This window comes from Eulemur rufifrons, chromosome 9, assembly GCF_041146395.1.
Source record: "Eulemur rufifrons isolate Redbay chromosome 9, OSU_ERuf_1, whole genome shotgun sequence".
NCBI classification, from domain to species: domain Eukaryota; kingdom Metazoa; phylum Chordata; class Mammalia; order Primates; family Lemuridae; genus Eulemur; species Eulemur rufifrons.
The window spans coordinates 1,721,498-1,747,264 of record NC_090991.1 but is presented as its reverse complement, the minus strand read 5'-3'; the positions used below and the strand labels follow the sequence as shown (position 1 = coordinate 1,747,264).

Genomic DNA, 25,767 nt, shown 5'->3' with positions numbered 1-25,767 from the left:
GGCATTTAGCCACATGCATGACATCCACACAGCTTGGCAGCGTCCTGTGGGGGTCCCGATGGGTGACGCTCACAGCGCCTACAGCCTCAACAAGATGGGAGGCGGCGGAGCGGCTGGCGGGGACCCCAGTCCTCTGTGGAAATTCCAGCATTTCCTGCAAGAAAAGCTGCAGTGGTGACCAAGACCGGACAAGGAGTCAGACACTGGTTTGAAAACAGACCCACTTAAGCTCAGCACTTTGAGAAAATACGAACAATAAATGTCACCGGGGAAAAGCTCATAATCAGACAGAAACAAAATATATTTATTAGAAATATTACACATCCGTCATACACTTTCCCGTTAGCAGTTAAATACATCTATGCTAGCACGTCCCGCCCCGACGGTGCGTGCAGGATCCAGTGTGCTCTGTCCAGGAACGAGCCACAGACGCAGCAACTGCGTCCAGCCACCGTCGTCAGGGCCAGTGAGCCACCGGGAGGGCGCAGATTCGGCAACGGCCTAGCCTGGGTCCCAGGAGCGAAACACCCAGTGACTTTGGGTAACTGTAGACGTTAAAAATACTTTTTAAAAAGGCTGCTGGGTCATGTCCTTTGCGCATGGCATTGCCAGGTCATCTCAAAATGGCACTGGAGCTTGGGAGTGGTGAGGACTACTGCTGGGTGTGGCGAGGGGGTCTGCATCTGGCGGCGAGAGTCCCCCGTCTCCGGCCCGCCCCTCCGTGGGGAAGTGGGATGGGAGGATGGACCCCTTGGGGACGTGTGTTTCTGTCCGACACCCACGGCATCTCTATAAAAGCTGTCAAACAACAACTGAATGAAGGAGGAAAGCAAAAGGCTAACACTGTTTTTGAAGTGAGAAGGGACTGGGATGGGAGAAGCTCCTCAGAATGTTGTCCCCACAGGGTGCCGCCAAGGTGCTACCCTCAGTCAACTAAAATTCAGTCCGGGAAACAACACACAGTGCAGAGAGCCACAGACTTCTCCCTGCATCTTAAAAACTCCTCCACTCTTCTGGGTCTGCATTTTGCAGCTGTCTTTTATATAAAACTTATACATTTTTTTAAAGGGGTCTGCAGAACCCATAATTATAATGACCAAGCGCTGGCTGCGGGAAGATGGAAGAGACTGGGCTACTGTGGACTCTGACAGCCTCAGGAGAGAACACCGGGAACGGCGCGAGCCGCTGAGCAGCAGAAAACACAAGACGCTCCCTGCTGTCCCAGTTGACCCATGTCCCCCTTCCCCCGGTACTCTGAGCTCTCCTGTTAAAAACGGACCTAAAAACCCTCCCTTGGCCCAGCCCGGGTGGACCTGGCTGTGCTGGAGGGCCTGTCCCCTGCACCCCTGAGGCCATCAGTCACGGCCCCAGGACCCCGGCAGATCCAGACCTGCCCACTTGCCCCGAAACGCCACCTGTGTCCCTATGAACAGGACACTCCTCCTCTACACGTGTGCCCCTTGGCAAAGAAAATGGCAGGCAGGGAACCTCCTTGAGTCATAAAAATAACTTGCACACGGCCTTTCTTTACATGATGGTCCTTTCCGTTTTAGCCCACAGGGCGCAGCACACAGACAAGAATGGACGAGCTTGGCCAAAGTCAGCGGCAAGGTGGGCTCCCACTGGGGAGGGGCTGGGACCACCCAGTGTGAGGGAGAGAAATGCAAAACCGCCTGGCATCAAGACTGCTTTCCCAGAGCTGGTTCTAGATCGTTTACACATAATCGGTCAAAACAGAGAGCTGAGCAAAACAAAGTGGCCCGTGATGTAATGGCCACAGCCAAACAGCTGCTCAGGGGCTCGGCCGCCCACGAAAGGTGCCCCTCCCCATCCCCCCCCCCCCAGTGGCTCTCAATGTGGCTATGCATTGGAGTGGCTCAGGGAACTTTGAAAATATACAGAACGCATCCCGGGTCCCCTTCCAGATGTGCTGAACCAACTGATGGGGCCGGCCAGGAGTGTGTTTCCAAAACGCCTCCAGGAGATTGCGACATCCCGCACACCGGGAACCTGTGCAGCCCGGCTGCCGCCTCTACAAAGGTCTGGCCGGGAGGGAGGGGACAGAGCCCATGCCGCTCCCAGCGTGGGGACTGGACCCGCGTCCTCTAGGACCCGGCTCTGAACATGTGGGTCAGATCAGCAATCAGAGATTTAAATGATAACGGCAGGAATTGTAATTCTCAGTGACTTACTGCAAGGATGATCCTTTGTCAGAGGGGCACTAACACAGCTATTGGCACTTCACACATCCAGTGACAGGCATTCCGCATTTGCCCCAGCCGCCGTGTGATCTGCACAGGACACGGGATGGTCACCTGGGCTGGACCGAGCACCTCTGCGGGGACTGGGGCAGCCCTGGGGAGGGCTCTGCTGCCGCCCAGGGTAACCGCAGGATTGGGGGGCGTGCTATAAACGGGGCCATCGCCGTCCACCCCTCAGGGCTCCTTTCTGCCACGCAAATGTAAGAGCCTAACGAAGCACTGAGACTGCGTCAGTCCAGACTGGGACGTGGTGTGGGTTTGCCGCCTGCCTCTCTCCCGGAGTCACAGGCCCTCGGCCCAACTGTGCGAAGCCACCGGGACTGACAGGCACAGGCCACTCCGCACACAAGTGGCCTCCTGTCCCCTGCCGTGTGTGGTGTGAACGGGTTGGACTGAACGGGAGCACAGACGTGCAGGCAGGGGCTGCGGCTTCCCTGCCAGCGTGAGAGCGACCTGCTGCCTGGGGGCAGCCGCGGGACACTTCCCAGGCCCCGTCAGCAAAGTGCCCAGGGGCTTTACTTTTGAGACAATAAATCAAATCAGAGATCATGAGATCTCAAAAATGTAATCAAGTTCTAGGTTTTAATGTTGTTACCTAGAACTTGAGTACATTGCCCGAAAAGGGCCAATGTGTTTCCAGGTTGCCCTGGAGAAAATGCTCCACTTTCTGTGTTTTGTTTGGTGATTTCTGTGGGGTTTTTTGGCCAGGAGTGGAGGCGGCATTTAGCAAGGGCAAAATTTTTATACAGGCAAAAGTCAGGGTATTTTTCGCAAAAAAGAGACTGATCTGGAGGAGCTGTTCCCGTCAACCTGCGTGCGGACGGCGTGTTCAGCCACCCAGGGTGCCGGGCGGCGGCGGCGGGTCTCGGTGTGGACGGAGGGAAGCTGGCGTCTTTGCAGCCTCCTGCAGGAGAGCAAAGCGTCCCCGGGTCAGGCTCCAAAATGCGTCTGATCTGAGACCGGTAGGTGGCGGACCCAGCTCTGTCTGTTATTTGCGTGTTGGTCCGCTCGGATTGAGCCTTCCTTCGCAGCCCAGACGGCTGGGTGGTCGGTGCCCAGGCGCTTCGGGGACAAACCACAGCAGGTGGCTCCACGGCAGCCGCTCTCAGGCCCTCCCGGGCTACGTCTCAAAGTACTTGTAGATCTGGGCCACGTACTGCATCACGCTCTGCCAGTCGGGCCGGTCCGTGTACAGCATCTCGCTGAGCTCCTGCAGGGGAGGGGACAGGTCACAAGGGGACACGTCACAGACCCCCACTGAGGGACGCAGGTCCAGGCCAGGGCCTGCAAGGCCTCCACCCGCACGGGCGGACGGTGCAGCCTGAGCAGTGGAAGGAAGAGCCCTTTCTCCCGCTCGCGTGGGACACACCGACCTTTCCAAACACAGAGGACATGACCTCCCACCCACCACGGTCATCTTTTAATACGGCAGCATTAAAAAAAGTTTTAAAAAGAAAAAGTGACTGATAATTTCACTGTTAAAACAATTTCCACTTTTTCTAAATTACATTTTCTAAATTACACCTCTGGCTTCCCGGGCGCCCGCGGCTGCGGACAGACACTCGGTGACTGGGCTGCGCTCCGAGCGCCTGCGACGCCGACGCCACGCCGACGCCACGCCGCCGCCACGCCGACGCCAGGCCGACGCCACGCCGACGCCACGCCGACGCCACGCTGCCGCCACGCTGCCCGCACCGTCCGGGGCCGCCGTGCACAGCGACACGACATGCGCTCACGTCACTTCCTTACGATTCAGCCGGCGCCCACGCACCTGCGCAGCACGGTGTCCTTCGGTGGGATCGGCTCCTTAGGACAAACTCCTAGGAGTGGGATTGTCACAAAGGCCTTGACCAACTTAAAATGCAACCATGTACCGTCCAGCATTAAATGTTATCATTTAATGTGGTTTTTTTGCTAGCTTACTGATTTTTTGCCTTTTTGTTTTTTGCTAATTTGCTAATCTTTATTTATTTGTTTTGCTGATTTTGAAGCGTGTGGCGCTAAGCACGCATCCGCAGGAGGCCACACAGCCACCCGCAAGGCAGCGGGGCCCCGCAGGGCACTCGGTCCAGCTCTTCTGACATTTGTGCCACCGAACATGTTTAATGATTAACTTTGGGGTTGGATTTGGATTCTTTTGTGGTCACAAGAGAACAGCAGGAAGGGACCCTGCCGTGAAGCCAGAAGCGGAGACAGGGAGGAAACACGAGGCGGAACTTAGCACAGCTGCTCCTGGGCGGTGGCAGAACTGGCTGAGGCTGTTAAAGAGCCATTTTTCCTCTCGTTCAACAGCATCTAAATAGACTTTACTGATTTCGCTCCTTGGTTACACTAGAAAATTAGCAACATATCATTAGTCATGGGGCCGGGTGGAAAGGAGCGAGTCGGCTGAACAGTCTGCACAGGTACCTGCAGCAATTTTAAAAGAAAAACCAAATTTTCACAGAATACAAGGGTACAGGGTTTCCTTCTACTTAGACTGCTATAGTCCTGACTGTGCACACAGACGACCCCTGGAAAGCTGAGGCCGTCCCCCAGTGGGGCTGCAAATACGACGATGCGAGAAGTGAGCAAGAGCTGAGTGTGCTGCTTTGGAGACGCGAGCTCCGAGGAAGGAGGGGAAACCTTGCTCTCTGTGGAGGGAGGTGCGTCTTCAACGCCAGAGAGGATTCAGAAGCCCAATCAATAGTCAGTTTTACTCAGACTATCTTATATACTGACCCTAACAATAATTGAATTAAAAGTATTTTGGTACATTGTTAACATCACATTTAAAATTTTTTGAAGAAATATTTTGCACATTTCAGGAGAAAGAGTACGCTGCATTAGATACAATCTTATAATGCATGACATTTGTTTGAATTAGTAGTTTAAAACCTCCCCCCCAAAATTACCAGACACATACGATTTTACTGATGGATTCTATCAAATACTTAAGAAGAAATAATACCAAACTCTACACAATTTCTTCCAAAAAATAGAAGAGGAGGGCACAAATACTTCTCAACTCATTCTACAATGCCAGATTACCCTATAAGACGTTACAAGAAAACTAGAGACCAATTTCTCACCATGAACATGGACATAAAAACCCTTAACAAATATTAGCAAATTGAATCCATTAATCTATAAAAAGTATAACACATCATGATCGAGTGGGGTTTATCCCAGGAATATAGGCATGGTTAAACATCCATAAATCTATGTAGTTCATCATATTAGCAGACTAAATAAGAAAAACCATATGATCCTATCAACAGATAAAGAAAAAGCATTACACACAATTCAACAGGGATGATAGTTTTTACTCTTGATAAAAACTCTCAAAACACTAGGAACAGAAGGGAACTTGTTTATCCTAGTAAAGGATATATGTGCCCCAAACCAACAGCTGGCATCACGCTCAACAGTGAGAGACTTGAATGCTTTCCCCACAAAATCAGGAAGAAGACAAGAACGTCCTCTCTCACTTGTCCCGCTTAACACTGTACTGGAAGTTCTAGCTAGTGCAGTAAAGCACGAAACAGAAACAAACGGCATACAGATTGGAAAGGAAGAAGTAAAACTGCCGTTATTTGTAGATGTCATGATTGTCTATGTAGAAAATCCAAAAGAGTCTACACATAAGTTTGGCAAAGTTTTAGAATACAAAGTCAGTATACCAAAGTCAACTGCTTTCCTATATACCAGAAATGAACAACTGGAATTTGTAATAATAATAAAAAAATTACCATTTACAGTAACACCAAAAAAAAAAAAGTATCAAGGTCTAAATCTAATGAAATATGTGCAGGATCTATATGCAGAAAACTATAAAACACTGATGAAAGAAATCGAAGATCTAAAGAAATGGGGATTATATTCTGTGTTCATGGATTGAACTGTTAAAATGTCAGTTCTTCCCAGTTTGATCTATAGGTACAATGTAATCCCAATCAAAATCCAAGCAAACTTTTTTGTGGATATTGACAAACTGATTCTAAAATTTGAAAAGGCAAAGGTACTAGAATAGCCAAAACAATTCTGAAAAGCAGAACAAAGTTAGAGGACTAGATGTCAAGATTTCTAATAAAGCTATATTAATCAAGACAGTGTGATATTGGTAAGGGACACTAAGATCAATGAAACAGAACAGAGTCCAGAGATAGAACCACACAAATATAGTCAACTGATTTTGGACAGAGGTGCAAATGCAACTCAACAGAGAAAGGACAGTCTTTTCAACAAATGGCACTGAGACAGCCGGATGCCCATACGCAAAAAAGAAGAAGAAAAGCCCTAAACCCACACTGTATAGCTTACACAAAAACTGATTTGAAATGGATCGCAGACCTAAATGTAAACTGTTCACAGCCTGCCGTGACAGTTGCCATGTGTGTCTTTCAAGAACCTTCTACAGCATTAATCCGGCAAGGAGAAGCAAGCTTCCACTGTACCGATGAAGCTGACTCTGAGTTAAAGGCGAACTCTGAGTAACTGAGACCGCAGACCCTTTGTAACTGGCACCTCAAGTGACGAGGGCAGGACTCTCGAGTGTGGCTCGGTGTGGATACCGTGGGGAGGGTTCGCGTGGGGTAGCACCGTTCCATGGGATGCTCAAGGCAGAACAGCCAAAATGGAAGAGAAAAAGACTCCAGCCAGGATGAAAATGAACTTGGTTTGGAAAATACTGGCTGATGATGAACAAAATGTGGTGTGTGTGTACGTGTGCGCGCGTGTGTGTGTGCGTGTGTGTACAATGGGATACTATGCGGCCTTGCTAAATCACGGATGAACCTGAGGACACTGTGCTGAGTGAAATAAGCCGGTCACCAAAGACCAACACCGCGTGACTCCACCCGTGTGAGGCAGCTGGAGCAGTCAGATCCACACGGGCAGAACGCAGGCTGGTGGCCGCCAGGGCCAGGCTGGGGGGACAGTGTTTAACGGGTGCAGAGATTCAGTCTGAGGAGATGGAAAGAGTTCTGGGCGTGGAGGGTGACGGCCGCACGACAATAGGAACGTACTTACTGCCACTGAACTGTAAACCGAAAGTTGTTAAGATGGTGAACCTTACATGTATTTTACCATAATAAAAAACAATTCAAAAAAAGATACAGCTTCTTGCTCCAATGAGGGTCCAAGGAGTCTGGACATGGAAAATGCCCAGAATGGTGCCTGGCACATGGTAAATATGAAGAAAATTAACCATTTAAGTATCCCTTATCAAGTCTCCCCTGCAGGGTAGGCCCGGGAATCACTCTGATAGTTCCATGAAATCCTGAGTTGCGAAGCCCTCCCTCCACAGGGCACGCGAGGAGCTCAGCCTGCATGTGCAGGGGCCGTCCCAGCGGTCACTCTGGCTTCCTCAGTGGGCAATGGCCTGGTGTGGCAGTGTCCCCATACTAAGAGACAGGCACAGCAGCCCTGGAGGACAGACACTCTGATTGTTTCCTTGTTTTTGTTTTGAGACACAGTCCCACTGTGTTGCCCAGGCTGGAGTGCAGTGGCATCATCATAGCTCACTGCAGCCTCAAACTCCTGGGCTCCAGTGATCCTCCTGCCTTGGCCTCCCAAGTAGCTGGGACTACAGGTGTGCACCACCATGCCTGGCTAATTTTTCTGTTTTTTTTGTACAGATGAGGGCTTGCTATGTTGCCCGGGCTGGTCTCGAACTCCTGATCTCAAGCGATCCTCCTGCCCTGGCCTCCCAAAGTGCTAGGATTACAGGTGTGAGCCACCACACCCAGGCTTGGGCTGCTTTTTACGGTAATGGCGTGGCGCCACATGTCCTCTCGCACCTGATTCTTTCTGAAGGGAGCTGCTCACACTCGAGACACGGTGGGCTAAGACTCTCGCATTACATGGTGGTTGAGGAGGAATGCTTTCTAAAATTTGGGCACCACCGTAGAGCTTCACTTTTTAAAGATCTTATCCTTGCTAATATGCTATGCCCAGAAACTTGTATCTACTTGAATATACACATATAAGTGAAAAGTTTCCCTGCAGAATCTAATAATGGAACTTGATCAAAAATTTGGGACTATTACTACTGTCACTTCTGATTGGGTATAGTTTAAAAGTGTCATGTGTAATTCAATGTGTTATTTTTCAATCTACATCAAGATATTGAAAAGTAAATTTAAGAATGTAGGAAATTGCTATTCTGTTGATGGTATAAGCTGGTTAAATTTGTCACTGACATTCCTAAAATGCTTTTGAGATTAATTATGTGGTGTCAGCAGCTCCTCACAGACCGTGTGCACAAAAGCACTCACTGGCTCTGACGATTAGGACAAGATGATCTCATTCACTTCCCAGCTCACTAACTTCTACAGAACATTAGAAAAAAATATTCAAACAGAAGTAAATATTAACTACAACACTACAAAGAAAAAGGTATTCTGTGTATAATATTAATATAATCTTTGATCCTTACATAAACTCTGCTGATACGTGTTAGTCCTGGCATTGTTTCTGGACGGAGATCCCTGTTACTTCACCCTGATCAGAGGTATAAATTCCCTTGCTTGGTTTCAAATTCTCTGGACTTGTGTACATATGATAGGGATATCTATTTCTTAAAGATTTAGAAGAATTTGGGCTTATTGGGACTTTTTTGTGTGTAAGGCTAGATTTTAAACAATTTTTTTATTTACTACTTTTTTTTTTTTTAGAGATGGGGGGTCTCACTATGTTGCTCAGGCTGGTCTTGAACCCCTGGCCTCAAGCAATCCTCCTGCCTTAGCCTCTCCAGTAGCTAAGACTACAGGTGTGTGCTATCATGCCCAGTCAATGAAAAAAAATTTTTTTTGAGAGATAGGGTCTCAATATGTTGCCCAGGCTGGTCTCAAACTCCTGGATTACAGGAGTGAGCGACTGCCCTGGCAAATTCAATCTCTTTGATAGTTAAAGTTCTATTTCTTTCTGAGTGAGTTCTGGAGAAATATTTACATTTAATATTTGAAGAAATATGTTGATGTTTTTCTAGAAAACTGTTTCAAAATTAGATTTGCATAACATTGTTCACAGCACTAAGATTTCTATGACAGTTATACTTTCAGTTTTTCATTTCTCAGATTCCCCACATCCTCTGAGGGTTATATAATTGTATCTCACTGTTGTTTCAAGTTAGATATTCCTTATTACTAATGAGATTGAACATCTTCAAAAATGTTTATTGGCCATTGGTGATCCTCTTCTGTGACTGGCCTATTCTAGCCTTTGATAATTTTTTACTAGGTTGTCTTTTTATTAATGGTTAGTAGAAATTTTTTATAGGTTATCTGTCTTGTCTTTGCTTTTTCTGCAGTTTCCTTATGCTGTGTCTGGATGGATATTTTCTTTTATTCATCCTGCTTAAGATTCAAATCTGTGGACTTTTTCATCATTCTGGAAAAATTTCAGGTACCATATCTTCAAAGATTGTCTCTAGTTCATCCCATCTATCCCCTTCTTCTGGAATTCCCACTGGACATTGTCTGATTTTCTCTTCCATATCTCTTAAACTCTGTGACAGACACTATTACTTGGTTAACCCAACAGTCATTCCCAACCTCTCTCTCCCTTGCAGGCTTCCCACCAAAGAAGCTGAAAAATGTTACACACTCACTTCCTCAAATGCCCTTGCAGCTGAGGTGGCCACGTACACAAAGTACTGCCAATCAGCTGGAAGAACCCCAGGCAGCCCTTTACCTTTCTTGCCAAAGGGGAAAGAGGTGAGGCAGTTGCTCCTTCTCTTCCCCCTTCTTCCTGCTGTGCATGTGAAAGTGATGTCTGAAGCTTGGGAGCCACATTCAACCACAAAAGAACAAGTATGGGGACAAACAGCCAATAAATTAAAGATGGCAGAGTGTAGAAAAAAGACACTCCGGGGTCCTTGATTTCAGCATTAAGCAGTGAATCAGTCTAGAAACTACTTTTGGACTTCTTGTTTAAAAAAGTTAACATCTTTATGGTTTAAGCAATTGTTAGGTGGGTTTTCCATTTCTTGAAGATAAACACATAGTAATAAAACCTCTCTATGATATTCTGTATTTTTTAATGTCTCTTTCATATTCTGGGTAATTTCCTTATATTTATTTTCCAGTTTAGTATTTCTCTCTTCTGCTGTATCTAATTAGTTTGACAAGTCATCGCATTGTGTTTTTAATTCCAAATTTTCATTTATAGAAGTTTTATTTTATTCTTTTTCCAAATCTCTTTTTTGACAGTATCATCTTTCTTCCTTATGGTTTCTATTCTTCCTTTTATCTCTTTAATATGTTTAAACACAGTCTTTTTGTAGTCTCTTTCTTATTATTCTGATAGATAATCTTCTTGTTTGTTTGATCTGCTGACTAGATCAAATAGATTATTTTCTTGAGTGTTTTATAATTTTGGCTTGTGAGCATATTTTCAGCAGCCATTGTACTACCAGCCCAGGAGCTTCCTGCACCAGAGAATATAAGCTAAGGGCTTCATGTAGCATGGATATTATAAATTTGGACTTCAAGCCTCATCTGGCCTTGTTTTCTTTTCTTATAAGGGATATTCTTTCTTTTTTTGCCCACAAAAAAATCCAAGGTGGAGACAAGCTTCCTTACTACCTCCTTGGACTGGCAGGTAGAGTTTTAAAAATTTCCGTTTTCACTAAGAACAGCCTGTTGTTCCCCTTGGCTTTATGTGGGAACCTCAGTACTAATGCTCTGCTGATGGGAGTGCAGGGCCTTGTCTCTTGCTCCTGTGTGGGCATTAAATAAAGCCTGTAGCCACTGGGGCCTACACCCATTAGGTGTCCTTTATTATGAGTCCTATAGCATCATCCCCACTCCACCCCTGGGGTTTCCACAATCTCAGCTCATGCCTTTTGGCTCTGTTTTACTTCTTTTAAAATTTCTGGCATCTGGTTATTTTCCATTCCTTCCTGAGAGCTCAGCCATGTATTGATTTTTTAAAATTACATTTTATTTACATTTCTAGGTGATTTAAACAAGAGGCCTTTAATGATAATTCAGTCTGTGTTTCCAGAACTGAAATTTATCCATAATGAAATGTTAATTGAAAAAAAACACCAAATCATATCTGATTAGATCAACCAAGTAACTTTAAATTAGGTATCATGAGTAACAGATCTTCAGCAAATGGATCTCAATATTCTATAAGAAATTGTTTAGTAGACAGCATAAAGTTCTTTCTCATATAATTAGAATACAGCATCACATGGGATACAAAATAGAGCACTTACCAGGCTGGGCCTGATGCCCACACTTTCAGCTGCTTCAAATGCCAACAAGAGATTCCTCTTCTAGGTTAAAAAGAAAAAGAGATTGAAATCATCAATTTAAAATATATAACTTTTGCTAGGAAAGAACATCAATTGACACTCTCATATAGACTATCTCCTAATATTATACAAATAATAGTAAGTCAAATATACAAACAATGGCTTCAGTTTAAGGAAAAAAGATTAACTGGTTACAACGGCCACTAAAAATTACATTACTGACTGATAACTGACTATCAAAGATAAATATTTATTAGGTAATTTTTTATTTTGTCAAGGTTTATGACATAGACATTCTGTTTGTAACAAAGTTGCTTAATCATGGTGCTATATCAGAAAAATAATCAAAGTAGAGAGTGTGTGTGTACATCTATCCATCTACCTATAGTTCAATATAATCATATGAAAAGCTGTTCTTTCCCCCAGTCCTGGTCCTTAGGAGAACCACTTTTTAATTTTCTCTTTAGTTATGGCGATTAGATCACCTCCATATCTCGGTAATATGCTTATACAACTATTTCTTGATTTCTAAAGCAAAAGCATCATCTGCTGACTTCCTCCAAGACAAATGAAGACTTAGGCACCATGCATCTTTCTCCTCCTTTCATTATGGTCATACAGCTTGTAAGGCTGGTGGCGGGTACCCCTTCCCTCCCTAAAGAAAAAGAAGTCCACAAAACCTGCCGAAATTAACTGCTGGGCCCAGCTAAGTTAAAGAATAACCACACCCAGATAAGAGAAGTTTCGGTTCCTAGAATCTATACATACCATCGGCCCTCCTAGTTCTCAATACCCACCCTAAAACTGTAACGGAATATTCCTAACTCTTCATGCCAAAAACCCCCCATCCCCCAACTTTAAAAACATATATAAGCCTACTCAACTCTCCTGGGCAGTGCGACTCTCGGGCCCCTCTCTCCCAGGACCCCTGAACCTCGCCCAGGAGTGCTCAAATAAAGCCTCGTTGCTTATCCCTTTCAACTCTGCTCGTCTTTCTTTCTCTGGTGCCGACCATCCAAAAACCTTACACAGCTGATTTTAGTTCCCTTATTATTAGTTATGTTCATGACCTTAAATAATATTCTTAAACTTCTATTTCTTGTTCCATCAGTTATGGACAGCACTTCCCGACTCGACTTTGTATAAGGAGAAAGTTCCCCCATCTTTCCTCTACCTTGTCAAGTTTTACTTTTAAATTGCTAAAACTGAGATCTGCTTCCTTTTCTAGAAGCACATGTAAGTCTTGTGAACTAAAATAAAAATTTTAAGGCTCACCCCCCCACTGGATGACTGAATGGACCCCTTCTTGGCCAAAGGAATATCCTAAAACTAAATTGCCTACCACGAGGAGGGAGGTCAGACAGGCCTCATCATGCCCCCCTCCCTCCTGGGGGACACCCTTTGTAACCCATTAACAAGCCTAAGGGTATGCAAGACAAACCTACAGGTCCTCAATTTAGACAACAAATCTATGCCACCTCTGCTTATCTCTGATAAACAGCAACTATGTTAAAACATTCCAAGCCTTTAGACAAAGCTTCATGTCTTTAACCAATTACAAGCCAAAGAATCTTTAAACCCACCTATAACCTGCAAGCCCCCCTGCTTGGAGGTGGCCCAGGTTTTCAGGCCAAACCAATGTATGCCTCCCACGTATTGGTTTATGACTTTCCCTGTCACCCCTGCCTCCCTGAAATGTATAAAACCAGACTGTAACCCAGCCACAGCGAGTCCACTTGCTCAAGGCCTCTTGGGCGTGGCTCCGGGTCATGATCCTCCAATTTGGCTCAGAATAAATCTCTTTAAAATTATTTTGCAGAGTTTAGTTTTTTCCTATCGACAGTCTTCTGTGCTACGAGCGGGACTCTGGAAGCTGAGAACAAGCAGCGCCCGCGCCTGCCCGGCCGCCCTGCGCCCTGTGCCCCTCGCAGCTTTGTTCCAGGACCCTCCTCTTGCTACTCTGCCAACCGCTCAGAATCACGCCACATTTTAGTCTGCTCCAGATGTGGGCCCTGAATTTCTTCAAAAGTTTGGGTTTTTTCCTACAGTTTCTGCTTGTGTTGGACTTTTCTTACTGGGAGAAGAATTTTATGCCTCCTTCTCATCTGGCTTCTTGCCTGTCCTGACTACTGCTCACAATTCACCCGCTTCTCCTTGCAGCCACCGACATCCCGCCCTGCCAGGGAGGGCCTGCCTCGTGTTGGGACCCTAACTTCTCTGCACAGCTCCTCATTGTCTCCATCAACACAGCCTCAAGCTCTTAATCATCTCATCATTCTATAACACTCTTTCAGCCCAGAGCCACCCAGAACCTCGCATGGATTTTTGCATTACACCTGTTTTGCTAGAGTATATGCCTAGGTTTCCTTTGTAAAGGAAAATGGAAATCTCTGGATCAGCCCCCAACTCCTCATGCAAAACGGAAGGTCAAGCCTGGAGGCCAGGCGTGCCACACCCCTTCCAAGTGCGTAACTGTCACGTAACTGTCACTAACTTCGCGCCCTGGCCAGATTCCCCCTGGGAAAGGCAAAAAAGGCCTCGCGCATCTATAAGAAATGCCCCCACAGCTCCTTCCTAAGGAATTTCCCTGCTGGCCTCCCATAATGAAAGACACGCAAATTGTGATTTGGGGTCTGCAGGCTAAGTCTAGCTCCTAAAACTAGTCTGTTCAATTCCACAGAAATGTGTTCATTGCAAGTTTATCTTCCCAGGTGCAGAACAGAGACAGGATAAGATCGACCACTCTTCCACTCAGGGGGACACCTACATAATGGATTCTTTCTTCGATCCTTTTTTCTCCTCTAACCTTGGCCTTATCATGTGTAAAATGTAAATTTCCTGGGCTGCAGAAGACTGTAACCGTTTTCCTCACTGCCCACCCCCTCCTCCTTTTTCTTTCTGTTCAGGCGTCCCCTCCCCTTAAATACTGAAGCTCCCACATTCTGCTTGGGGGGGATGGGAAACAGTCACGGGTGTGTCTGTGGCTTGTGTTTCCCGCCCCCCCTCCCCCCACCATGTGTCCTCAAACTCTGGCTTAGCACACCTCCATTGATTGAAATCTTTGCCTCGGTCACTTGTTTTGGGTCGCCACCTTCTTAACAAAGGATGTGGGGAGATACATTTTCTGGATGAATTCATACACGAAAAGTGCCCTTTTCTACCATCACACTTGATGGACAGTCTGGCTGGACAGAGAATTCCAGGCTGAAAATAATTTCCCCTCCAACTGCTCACGGTGCTCCTCCACAGAAGTTCAGCCCTAGTGTGTAGCTGCTTTTTGAGACTCCCCCTGGCTGTTCTCTGAGGTTTGTTTGTCCAGATGAACTTACACGTCATTTAGTCATGCCTCCCCCTCCTTAATTCACAGCAAAGCCATTAGGATTATATTAAACTTTAATTAAATTGGCACATTAAGTATATAATTGAGAGGCAGATATTTCTCTGTTTTTCTACATATATCCCCTATAGAATTTCTTAGTTTTATACATAATTTTTTTAGGCTTTATATATAATTTAATACCCCTTTCCATTTCCCTTGTGGCTTTCACTCTCTGGCCCTGCCTGAACCTCTGGAACCCGAAGACCAGAGGGTTTGTCCAGACACCGAAGCAAACTCCGCTCTAGGAACCAGGTCAGAGAAGAGCCGAAAGACGAGGCTGTTATGTTTTCTCGCAGTCTGTGGTCACGGCCTCAGGAAGCTGCTGATCTGTGTGATCTGGCCCAGGCCACCAGGCCTCTTCCTTGACACTAAAGGAAATGGGGACCGATGGAACCTCACACTTGTTTCCACGACACTGCTCTGTTCTGCAGCGCGGAGCTGTGACCTGGCTCCTGGCTTCCTTCCACTCAGCCCAGACCAGCAGCAGTCATCCTGTTACGGTGCTAGTGACACCTGCCTCCTTATTTTAAAATCCTCTTGGTTATTTTGGGGGAGGGAGGGGGTTTGTAAGCCAGCTTTTAGGCTACCAAAGATACAAACACTTTCGTGGCTTTTGATATATAATGACAAATCGCTTTCTAAAATGTTACACCAATTTTCGGTTCCAGCAATAGTGCGTAAGTGCCTATTTCCTCATACTCTTGAAACTGCCTTCACAGATTGATAACGGGGTGCAAGGCGAGAACTGTGGTAAGGGCCTAGCTGAAAATAATGATAATAGTTAGCCACTGTCCCCTGCTTCCTTCTCTATAACTGCCACTCTGGAGACCCACAGCTGGTGGTCGTAAAGATTCTTAGTCTTCTCGGCTGGATGCGGTGGCTCACGCCTGTAATCCCAGCACTCTGGGAGGCCGAGGCGGGTGGATCGTTTGAGCTCAGGAGTTTGAGACCAGCCTGAGCAAGAGCAAGACCCCCGTCTCTACTAAAAATAGAAAGAAATTATATGGACAGGTAAAAATATATAGAGAAAAAATTAGCCGGGCATGGTGGCGCATGCCTGTAGTCCCAGCTACCCAGGAGGCTGAGGCAGGAGGATTGCTTCAGCCCAGGAGTTTGAGGTTGCTGTGAGCTAGGCTGATGCCACAGCACTCTAGCCCAGGCAACAGAGTGAGACTCTGTCTCAAAAAAAAAAAAAAAGAAAGAAAAAGAAAAAAAAAAAGATTCTTAGCTTTCTCCATGGATAATATCACCTTTTTGAAACCTAGGGGTAGTTTCTGAGGTATCTTCCAGGCCCCACATCCCAGGGGAAGGGCTGACCCGCCCAGACCAGCAGCCCGTACCGAGGAACTGACTCAACTGGTCTTATGACCCCCACCCAAGAACCTAGTTGGCAAAGAAGACAATTTCTGCACCGCTATGGCTCTGCCCCAAACCCAGCCAACCAGCAGACTCAATTGCCTACGCCAAATTGCCTTTAAAAACCGTGTCTCCCAAATTCTTGGGGAGGCACATTTGAGAAATTCCTCCTGTCTCCCCGCTTAGCAACATGCAGAATAAAAACCCTTTCTCTACGGTAAACCCTGCTGTCTGGTGCACTGGCTTCATCTCAGACAGTGGGCAAACCTGGCTGGGCAGCAAACACTCTTATCTGCATAGAATATCATGATTTCCAAAAGAATCTGCCAAAGGCGTCAGGCTAAAAATATTTTATTGTTTTAATTTGTATACTTTGATTACTAGAAAGGTCTAAGGAGAAGACATTTCCAAACCAAATGCTTTACGCAGAATTCCCCCAAACCCTGGTCTGATGCCAACGAAACCGCTTGTGTTTTCCGAGCAGATATTTAAAATAGAAGAGATAGTTTGTGTTGAAAAGTTGTCTCAAAACACTCTGAGACAGTACACAGTATAACATGAGCATTAGAGAGGGGTGGTTTTCGGTTCACAGCAATGACATTTATTCACGTTGGCGGCGGCAGCAGCTCATCGGTGGCAATGAGTGTCGTTCTGATGCTCTGTCATCTGAGCACTGTCACTGCCGCTGCGCAGAGGTCACGCGAGAGGCAGAAGTGCAGACATGGCAGAAACTCAGAGGGGCCTCACTTTGCCCACGGGCTGTGAGCTCAGCTGCAGTCTGGCACACAGGGGCCAGGACAGGTGAGAGCTGTCACTGCTTCAGTCTCTGCCCTGGTGGAGGAGGAAGGTGAGGCCTTCTGGTTCCAGTGTTAAGTGCCCAACCCACGGCAGAACTGTGTCGCTGGCCGGGCTAGCGGGGGCTGTGCCAGGAAGGCCTCTGACCCCAAACCGATGGGAGGAAAGACGGCAATTCCAGACTTTCTCTCCAGACATTCACACATCATTGCAGACACTGCCATCAACGCTCTCGTCTATTCTGTCATCTGAACCTGTTTAAGTGGACAGTTTCATAGGCTAACAGATAAATGTCCTGTCTTTTTTGAAAGGTGGCCTTGCTGAAATAACAGGAAAATATCTAACCCCGCGATTCCCTAAGAGCAGCTAAAGATCGGTCCTGAGCTCTGTCCCTGCTCTCTGCTCTTTCTCTTGCTAGCTGACTAGAGCCTAAACAGACAGAAAGGAAATATAAATCTCTCTCTTTAAAACTGCTTTTGAGATTCTGTTTCACAGCTTTGGGGAGTTCCTGAACAGACAGGCAGGGGTGCCTGCCACGGGCCTCAGGCTCTTCCCCAGGGGCAGAATCGATGACAAACCCGTCTGTCTTTCTGTCATCGGCTTCTGTCACCTGCCTGCTGCGAAGAAGAGGAGCGTCAGTGCTCACAGCACCCTGTTAATTCGGCAACAACCATAAATCACCCTCACCCCATTTGACAATTCCTAACTGAAACGCCTGAATACCCGATTCTCTCTCCCAACACACTCTTCCTCTTCCTCTCATTCACCACGTTGGCCCTTTTCCGCTTGTGAAAAGTAAAACAAACTCCCCCTTTCTATCCTACACTCTGTCTGGGGAACCCTGAAGCCCGCAGGCACGAGCTGGGCACCAACACTGCACCCTGGCATTTTTTTTGGGGAAAAAAATGCCGAAACCATCCACTGACTTATAACTCACACCCTGTGACTGTATCTCTTTAATATTATAGAAGCCATCCGTGTTAGTTTTTATCCAAAATGCCCGATTTAACCCCGATGTCAAATTTACTTGGTTTAATTACTTCCATCCAGGGCGCAGCATGATTTTTGAACTTTCTGGGCTATCTACAGCTATATGGTACAATTCTTAGATTTTTATTTTAATAGATTTTTTTTTTTTTTTTTTTTTTTTGTTGAGACAGAGTCTCACTTTGTTGCCCAGGCTAGAGTGAGTGCCGTGGCGTCAGCTTAGCTCACAGCAACCTCAGACTCCTCGGCTTAAGCGATCCTACTGCCTCAGCCTCCCGAGTAGCTGGGACTACAGGCATGCGCCACTATGCCCGGCTAATTTTTTCTATATAGATTTTTAGTTGTCCATATAATGTCTTTCTATTTTTAGTAGAGACGGGGTCTCGCTCAGGCTGGTCTCGAACTCCTGACCTTGAGCAATCCACCCGCCTCGGCCTCCCAGAGTGCTAGGATTACAGGCGTGAGCCACTGCACCCGGCCTATTTTAATAGATTTTTACGAACATTAGGGGCCTCTCTTGGTGCCCTTTCTGATGTATGTGTACATCCCCCCAAAACAAACAAACAAACAAAAAACAAAAGAAAACCCTCCCTCCCCCGGCCCCCCAGGGAGCTCCCTGGCGTGTGGCCCCAGGTTAGCGGCGGACATGATGCTCCGCTCACCCTAACGCCTGGCGGGCGCTGCATTCACCTTAGCTTCTTCCCTTTGAGACCCAACTTCTAACATGCTGCTGCCTTTAAGAAAGCCTCCCCTCTTTCACCCCCTCCCTCGAGTGAGAGCCCCCATACTGAGTTGCACACGCGCTCAGTGTCACACTGTACAGATTTGCCGGCTGGCCCATTACTTTGAAAACCCTCCTCCATAACTGCACTAGCTAAGGCCTCTCTCACCAAGCGGAACCCAGTGTCCCCCAGGGCAAGCCACACACTGAGCAGTCAGGACCGGCGCTGCAGCCCCTGTCTCAGGGAGCGCAGCCAGGACCGGGCATTTGGGGAGCGGGAGGCCAGCCGTCCCTTCCGAGCAGCCTGCGGGAGGTCACTAACACACAGAGTCCTAGGCTCTGGGACGCACACTCCAGGTGACTGTGGGACCAAACAGAACTTCAAAGGAAACATTCCAGCTCTCTGGAGCCCACCCCGCCACAGACCTGCAACCTTCACGTGCTGGCTGACGCGCTCCCCAAGGGCAGTGGGACAGACTCGGAAGAAGAAATTCGGTCCTACGTGGAGAAAATAAGGGCCCCTGTCCCATAAGGACAACAGAAAAGCAGCCCACCACGACACCTGCCTGTCCTGCCACAGGCTGCCATGTCCGCGGGAGGCCGCCGGGCAGCTGGCGGCTCAGTGCTCCGGAATCACGGATCGGAGGAGACAGAGGCTTCGGTCACCAGGAAGCGATGCTCACGGTTCAGGGCCCGAACGCAAACGCTGACAGGCCCATCATCCCCCAGCAGATCCGTACTGATTCCCGGACAGAGCAGCCAGTCAGTGTGGATGACAGCAGGGAGCGTGACAGACACGGCACTTTCAGGAAGACACACGCGTGCAAGGGCGTGAGCTTACACTTATCACGGCTTTAGAGAGGTTTTTCTGATTGTTTTGCATCGTTTTATGTCCACTATTTGCTTAGTTATCTTCACAACTTCGTATCAGAAAGACAGAGACTAAGGAACCAAAGGGGAGGGAACGGACAGCGGGGTCACACCGTGCGGCTGGCTGTGGCTCTCGGCCCCGGGACATGCCCGGCTCTCGGGCTGCTCCTTGCTCGTTCCCTCCCGGGGTCCTCCCTCTAACCTGGACAGCAAACACCGAGGTCCTCTCCTCTACAGCCCCCTGAGGACCACGGGCCTGGGGGTGCTCCTCCACTGATGGCTTTAAATGCCACCTGTCCCGCCCTGTCTGACACGGCAGCCACTCATGCCATGTGGCTATGTAAGTTAATTAAAATTAAAATTGAAATTAAAAGTTCTTCAGTCACAGTAGTCACTGTGCTCAACAGCCCATGTGGCTGGTGGCTGCCGTCTGAACAGCACAGACACAGACACTCCCAGCAGACAGTGCTGATGGTTCACGGGGGACTCCCAGAACTGTTTCCCGCTCTGCTCTCCCATCCCAACTCTAGATTTGCCATTTAATCACCTGACGTTGCCACCTGCACATTTCACACACATCTCAGACTTAACATGGCTTGAACACAACTTTTTCCCCCAAAATATTTATTAATCCCGTCCAACCTGCTTCACAGATTGCAAACAAAGCATTCTACATAAAAGTGCTTTAAGATTTTAGTCCACTCTGAGACGGTTAAGTTTATGTGTCAATTTGGATAATAAGCAGACAGACACGCGTGCGCACAGACACACACACATCCTGCTGTCACTGCTGTGGACAACCCTAACACCTTAAAAATCAATCACTTTGCTCAGTTATCATTGCCATGACCGTTTTTTGGACTTTATTTACATTCTGATAGGGGGGAATCAAAATAGAACTTTTAAGTATGCCCTCCCCATCTCAGAAGATGCCCTGTCAAACCAGGCGCCTGGGAGCTGTCCTTGGCTCCCTCCTCTGCCCTCACCCACAACCACGGTCACTGGGTCCAGCTGCCGCCGTGTCTAAGACACGTTCTGAATCTGTCCTCCCACCCTAGTCCCAGCCAGCGGGGGAAGCCGAGGACACTGGGCGCTCTCGTTAACTAAGGCAACAGCCGCCAAACTGGCCGCTCCCCTTTCATTCTTGTTCCCCCTCCAGGTCACCCTGTCACGTGACAGCCAGAGGACCTTTCAAAAGACCCTCTCAGCCTCCCAGATCTGCAGGAGACCCCCACATGCGCCCTCTCAGGCTCTTTCACGACTTAAACTGTTCATTTATAATTCGACCTGCTGTAAGTTCACCTGCTTGCTTACTGTCGGTCTACCTCACGAGGGCAGAAATGTCTCCGCTGTCCACTGTCGTCTTTGCCACTGGGCCAAATCTGCCTGTTTGGTTTTTTTTTTTTAATTATTTTTATTTTAAAAAATTTATTACAAATTTCCCATTTCACAGAAAAAAAAATTGCCTGTTTTTATAAATAAACTTTTATTGGTACACAACCATGCCCATTCATTCACAAATTGTCGATGGCCACTTCAGCCTAATGGTAGAGTTAAGTTGCGACAGAGACCAACTGACCCACAACACGTATTGCTTGGCTCTTAGGAAGTTTGCCAACCCTTTTTATAGGTGATTATAGTAAAATAAATAAATAAGTTAAAAGTTACGTGGACCCGGTATTTGTTGGGTTAAACAAAGTCTCGTCAATTTCTCTAATGTAGTATTTCTTGAAGTTTTTAATGTGCTATGTGCACTGTGCTCTCTAAAAATGTGATATATTAATAATAAATAGCTTCCCAAGCTTATCTGAGCAGGAGACTCTTTTTGGTGGTGCTTGCTGGTTCTCTGTAATAGACTTGGAAAAACGCTGGCCAGGGTCTTAACCATGAAGGTGAGATTCCATCAGGGCTTTCTCTGGAAAGCAGCCACAGGAACTTCCTGGTGGCCACAGGAAACTAGTCTCCACTGCTTTTTTCTAGGAAACACGGGCTCTCGAGAAGGGAAAGTGAGAAGCACTTGCTGAGGATGGGATTCCAACGAGCAGTCACTCGTTCAGTAGTTATCTGTGCCCAGTATCGACACCCGACTTCTGGTCCAAGTCTACAGAGCCCTCCCCGACTGGGATGTAACAGCCAGGAAGTCCCCTGGCTCCTCCCATAAGTAAGAAAGTGAGGAAGACTTACCTTCTCCTGGCTGTTCAGCTCCTGGTAGGGGATGTGGGCAGGCAGGTAGGTGTGGAGCAGAGCACAGAAGGCCAGGCCGTCGCTCCAGCTGCTGCTGAAGTTGGTGATGTCGATGTTCTGTGGGAGGAAACAGTATTCACCAAATGTCAAGAATTCACCTGTGTCAAGACGGAAACCCGTCTTTGGGTTTTCAAGTAAGGCAACATAAGAATGAACTACCCAAACCTGCTGGGAGTACATCTCATTTTGGTACCAGGAATGGCCTGGGGTTGGCCAAGTCCATCCACAGAATAGCATGAAGAAAAGCCTTCAAAACAATAGGGAATTTCTGTCTGCCCCGTGGGAGAGTCGTCAAAGGCTCTGATACATCCCATTGTCAAATTAACCCACCTGATTAACTTTGTATATCCCAGCATTCCCCAGACTTATTTGGCCAAGGAGGAACCACCGTCACCACCACCACCACCATCATCACCCATGTACAACGCTGATCACAAGTAGAACAAAATAAGATCTTAAAGCCCCAGTGGCTGGTCTATGGCTGGTTCTTGCTACCACATTTCCCCCCCACAACTTGGGAGGCTTCTCAGGGGAGAAGAAACCCTCTGTGCCAGCACACTGAAGCAGCAGGCGTCCAAAGGCCTGCCGGGGACAGGAGCTCCTCCTCCAGGACAGGGGCACACACTGATAAGGAAACCAAAGTCCAGCTTTAAATCCAGACCCACAGAGAGGACGGCTTCTGAAGACTCCCCGGCAGGTCCCCCAGGCCACCTGGGGACTCCAGTGCACCTCTTAGATCCACAGACCTGTCACCCACCCGCTGATCCCAGCAAAGTTTTCTTCCTTGGATTTGCAAAGCTTGTCCCCAATGAAATATCAGGTTCCAAAGCCTGCTGATGCTATAATGCTTGGGTTGTTTGACGCAATGGCTCTTAAAGCACTGCAGAGGGGCCTCGAGAGGGAGTGGGGAAGTGGGGCACAGTTGGGGCCTCACTGAGTCTTAGGTCTGTGTTCTGAGCAGTTTGGGGGCACTAAGAGGAACTGGGCAAGAACAGGGCTCCTTCCTGCAATCTACCCACACCCACTGGGGAGGTCCGCCCCTGCCCCTCCAAACACCCGTCCTGGGGGAAGGGCAGCCAGCAAAGCCCACGCAGGCGAAGAGGCGCGGAGGAACTGGCTCTCTCTGCCGCAGGTGCCGACCGCCCCGCCCCCGCCCAAATGGCCAGATGCGGCACTACTGCAGTCAACTCTGATGCCCTGGGAAGGTTATTTAGGGTGTTTCTAGCAGAAGCAACTTGGAGCTTAAAAGGAGAGGAAGGGTGAGGGGGAACAAGGCATAAAATTACAATGGAGCAGGGGAGGGAGGTTTTATGGAATTCTTCTCAAAGTGTGCGTGCAGAAGTTCCGGAGAGCACACACAGGTGGAAACGTGTAGTAGCACATGGCGTGATGTTTCCCACGAAGTTTCCTTAGGGGCCTGGAAGCGAATGGCCTATAATCTCATTGGAGCTTTTAATCCAGATTTTTCGAGTGTGTGTCCGAGGCAGCCTGGCCCTTAGCAACGAGGTTGGCCAAATGCCTCATTTTACAGGTAAGGAAACCGAGGCTGGAGGATTGGTGTCCCACGTCACACACGTGGCTTACCTGAGCAACGTGGATACCAGGAACCCTAATCCCCAGGCCCCACCCATCAAGCCTCTCCTCAGCTCTAGTCAGAGACCCTGGGGGACCCCAGAACTTCCCCTAAAGCACCGGCCTTCGGGAAGATGACCTGTCCTCGAGTCTGCTGTGCAGTGACATTGACCCACGGGGGAGAGTGGGCCGAAAGCCACGCACGGCCATAACGATGCCTTTTCATTCTGATTTTCATGACTCAAGGACAATCGACTTTCCACAGTGGCCGAGCACCAGTGTCACACAGAAGTCCGAGGACGCCCTGAGGGAGGGCCGGGGTGTTCAGGCTGACTGTGCAACAGTGGGACCTTGCCGAGCTCAGCCCGTGGAGTCCCGGCTTCACAGTCCCTTTGGGATCAACAGCCACCTACCGAGACCTGGACAGGATACTGCTCTAGCAACGGCAAACGTGTCCATTTTATAGTCTCTGAAGAGGTTTGTATGTTAAAAAAAAAAAAAAAAACAAAAACAGAGGAAAGAAACAGGCGGGGGCCACGACCCATCTAGTTCACTCAAGCGTTCAAGCCAGACGCTGGGGACATCAAACCCTGGGAAGGCAAAAAACAAGGAGCGGGACCAGGCGAGCCTCCAGGGACGAAAGAGCGTCACAGCTCTCACCAAAGCTGGACTCCCTCCCTTCCTCCCTCCCTTTGGAGGCGCAGGTTGTCTGAGACCCCCTGCACGTCCATGTCTAACGGTGCTTGTGACCTAGGCGACGGCAAGTCAGACGCTACTTCCAGAGACCACGAGCTGAGGTTTACTGTTTATCTCACTCCGTGGCACCTGTGCAAACGGAGGCAGGCACAGCACCGCACCTGGAACTGTTCTTCCCAAAAGGCAATGCTGACACAGAACGCTGCTGCCAACAGAAAAGCCACACGAGAGAGAAAGCTGAACGTTCCTGACCAAGATAGGCGTCCCTGAAATATGAGTCCTTAATCTAAAGCTCCGAAAGTGGTGGCGGTGGGGAGGGCAGTGGCATTTGTTGAGTCCCTGTGCTGCCCCTGTCACTGTGCATCTCCTCATTTAATTCTCACAACGGCCACACATGGCAAGCAGTGTTATACCCATTTCACAGACAAGAAGGTGCAGCAGAAAGAAATGTGGCCAGGACCAGCGCGAGGGTCAGAACGCCAGTTCCATCTGACGCCACAGCGCACGTCCCATTTGCCATGAGACTGCCACTGGAGGAGGGCGAGGAGAGGGCACGGGGCAGGATGACCTCAGCGCGGATTTCAGCAGCGTCCGCAGTGCTGAGCAAACCCCGTCGCTCGCTCGACTCACATCTGGGACAGGAGTGAAAGAAAAAGCCAAGGGTGGGAGAGAGCAGATCCTAGAGGAGTCAAGGGTGGAACTCGATTCTTTCATTCTTGTGAGTTAAAGAAACTACAACCACACTTTCTGTGGCCGGGTCAGGACCACCAGGAACAGGCTCTGGGGTGGACGGCTTCGCCCTCTGCACACAGGGAATGCCACTGCGCAGAGAAACAGATTTTCCTTCCCAAATTTACTTTATAGCTAAAGCTTTTAGTACTTGTTATATCTTTCTTTTCCCAAAACATGAGAACATTTCATGAGCCCTTACATCCTGTACCATCTGTGGCAGCAGTCCCCAACCTTTTTGGCACCAGGGAGCAGTTTCATGCCAGACAATTTTCCATGGCGGGGGGGTTGGGGGGAGAAAGAGGCGGAGCTCAGGCGGTGACGTGAGTGATGGGGAACGGCTGTAAACGCAGACGAAGCTTCTCTTGCTCTCCCACCACTCGCCGCTCTCCCCCTGCTGTGAACTCCCCACCAATTCATAGAAGACAATTTTCAATTTTTCCACAGACACGTGTGGGCGAGGGACCAGCACTGGTCCATGGCCTGGGGGTTGGGGACCTCAGATCTATGGTACAAATATGAAATATCATTTCTTTCCCCTCTGCACCTTCCTCAGAAGCATTTTGAGAGGCCAGATGGATCCAAAGTCTTGGCCATGCCACCCACCTCACACAACCTAGACGGCACCCTGTATGCTGGGTAACCAAACACCATTAAGAATAGTTCTTGATCTATAACCATAATGAGCAGTAGGTTGAGGCTAAAATGTGGTGAGATCACAGCCACGGTTGAAAAAGAATCAAACAAAATGACTTGTAAGCTCAGGAGAGCTCAGAAGGCCTGGACGCTTGGGGACAGACGGTGGCCCGTGGCCTCTCTGGGCGGGGGTGGGCCGTGAGGGCCGTATCTCCCCATAGACCTTTGTACTTCAGCTGTAAGAACACACAGAAAACCAAGCAAGAAAAAGGAGAAA

General features: G+C 48.2%; 1 protein-coding gene across 3 annotated transcripts in view; it reads right to left on the bottom strand.

Moving 5' to 3' along the window:
- Positions 1-314: 314 nt before the first annotated feature.
- Positions 315-25,767, bottom strand: part of SPECC1 (sperm antigen with calponin homology and coiled-coil domains 1) — a 174,891-nt gene continuing 149,438 nt past the window's right edge. The window contains exons 13-15 of one of the 3 annotated variants that reach the window (XM_069481867.1): positions 21,798-21,914; positions 11,467-11,526; positions 315-3,471 (exon numbers count right to left, since the gene is read on the bottom strand). In XM_069481867.1, coding sequence (XP_069337968.1) covers positions 3,382-3,471; positions 11,467-11,526; positions 21,798-21,914 — 267 coding nt within the window. In that variant the 3' untranslated portion in view covers positions 315-3,381. The remainder of the gene's footprint in view (positions 3,472-11,466; positions 11,527-21,797; positions 21,915-25,767) is intronic. The other 2 variants (XM_069481868.1, XM_069481869.1) reach the window with 2 other exon arrangements.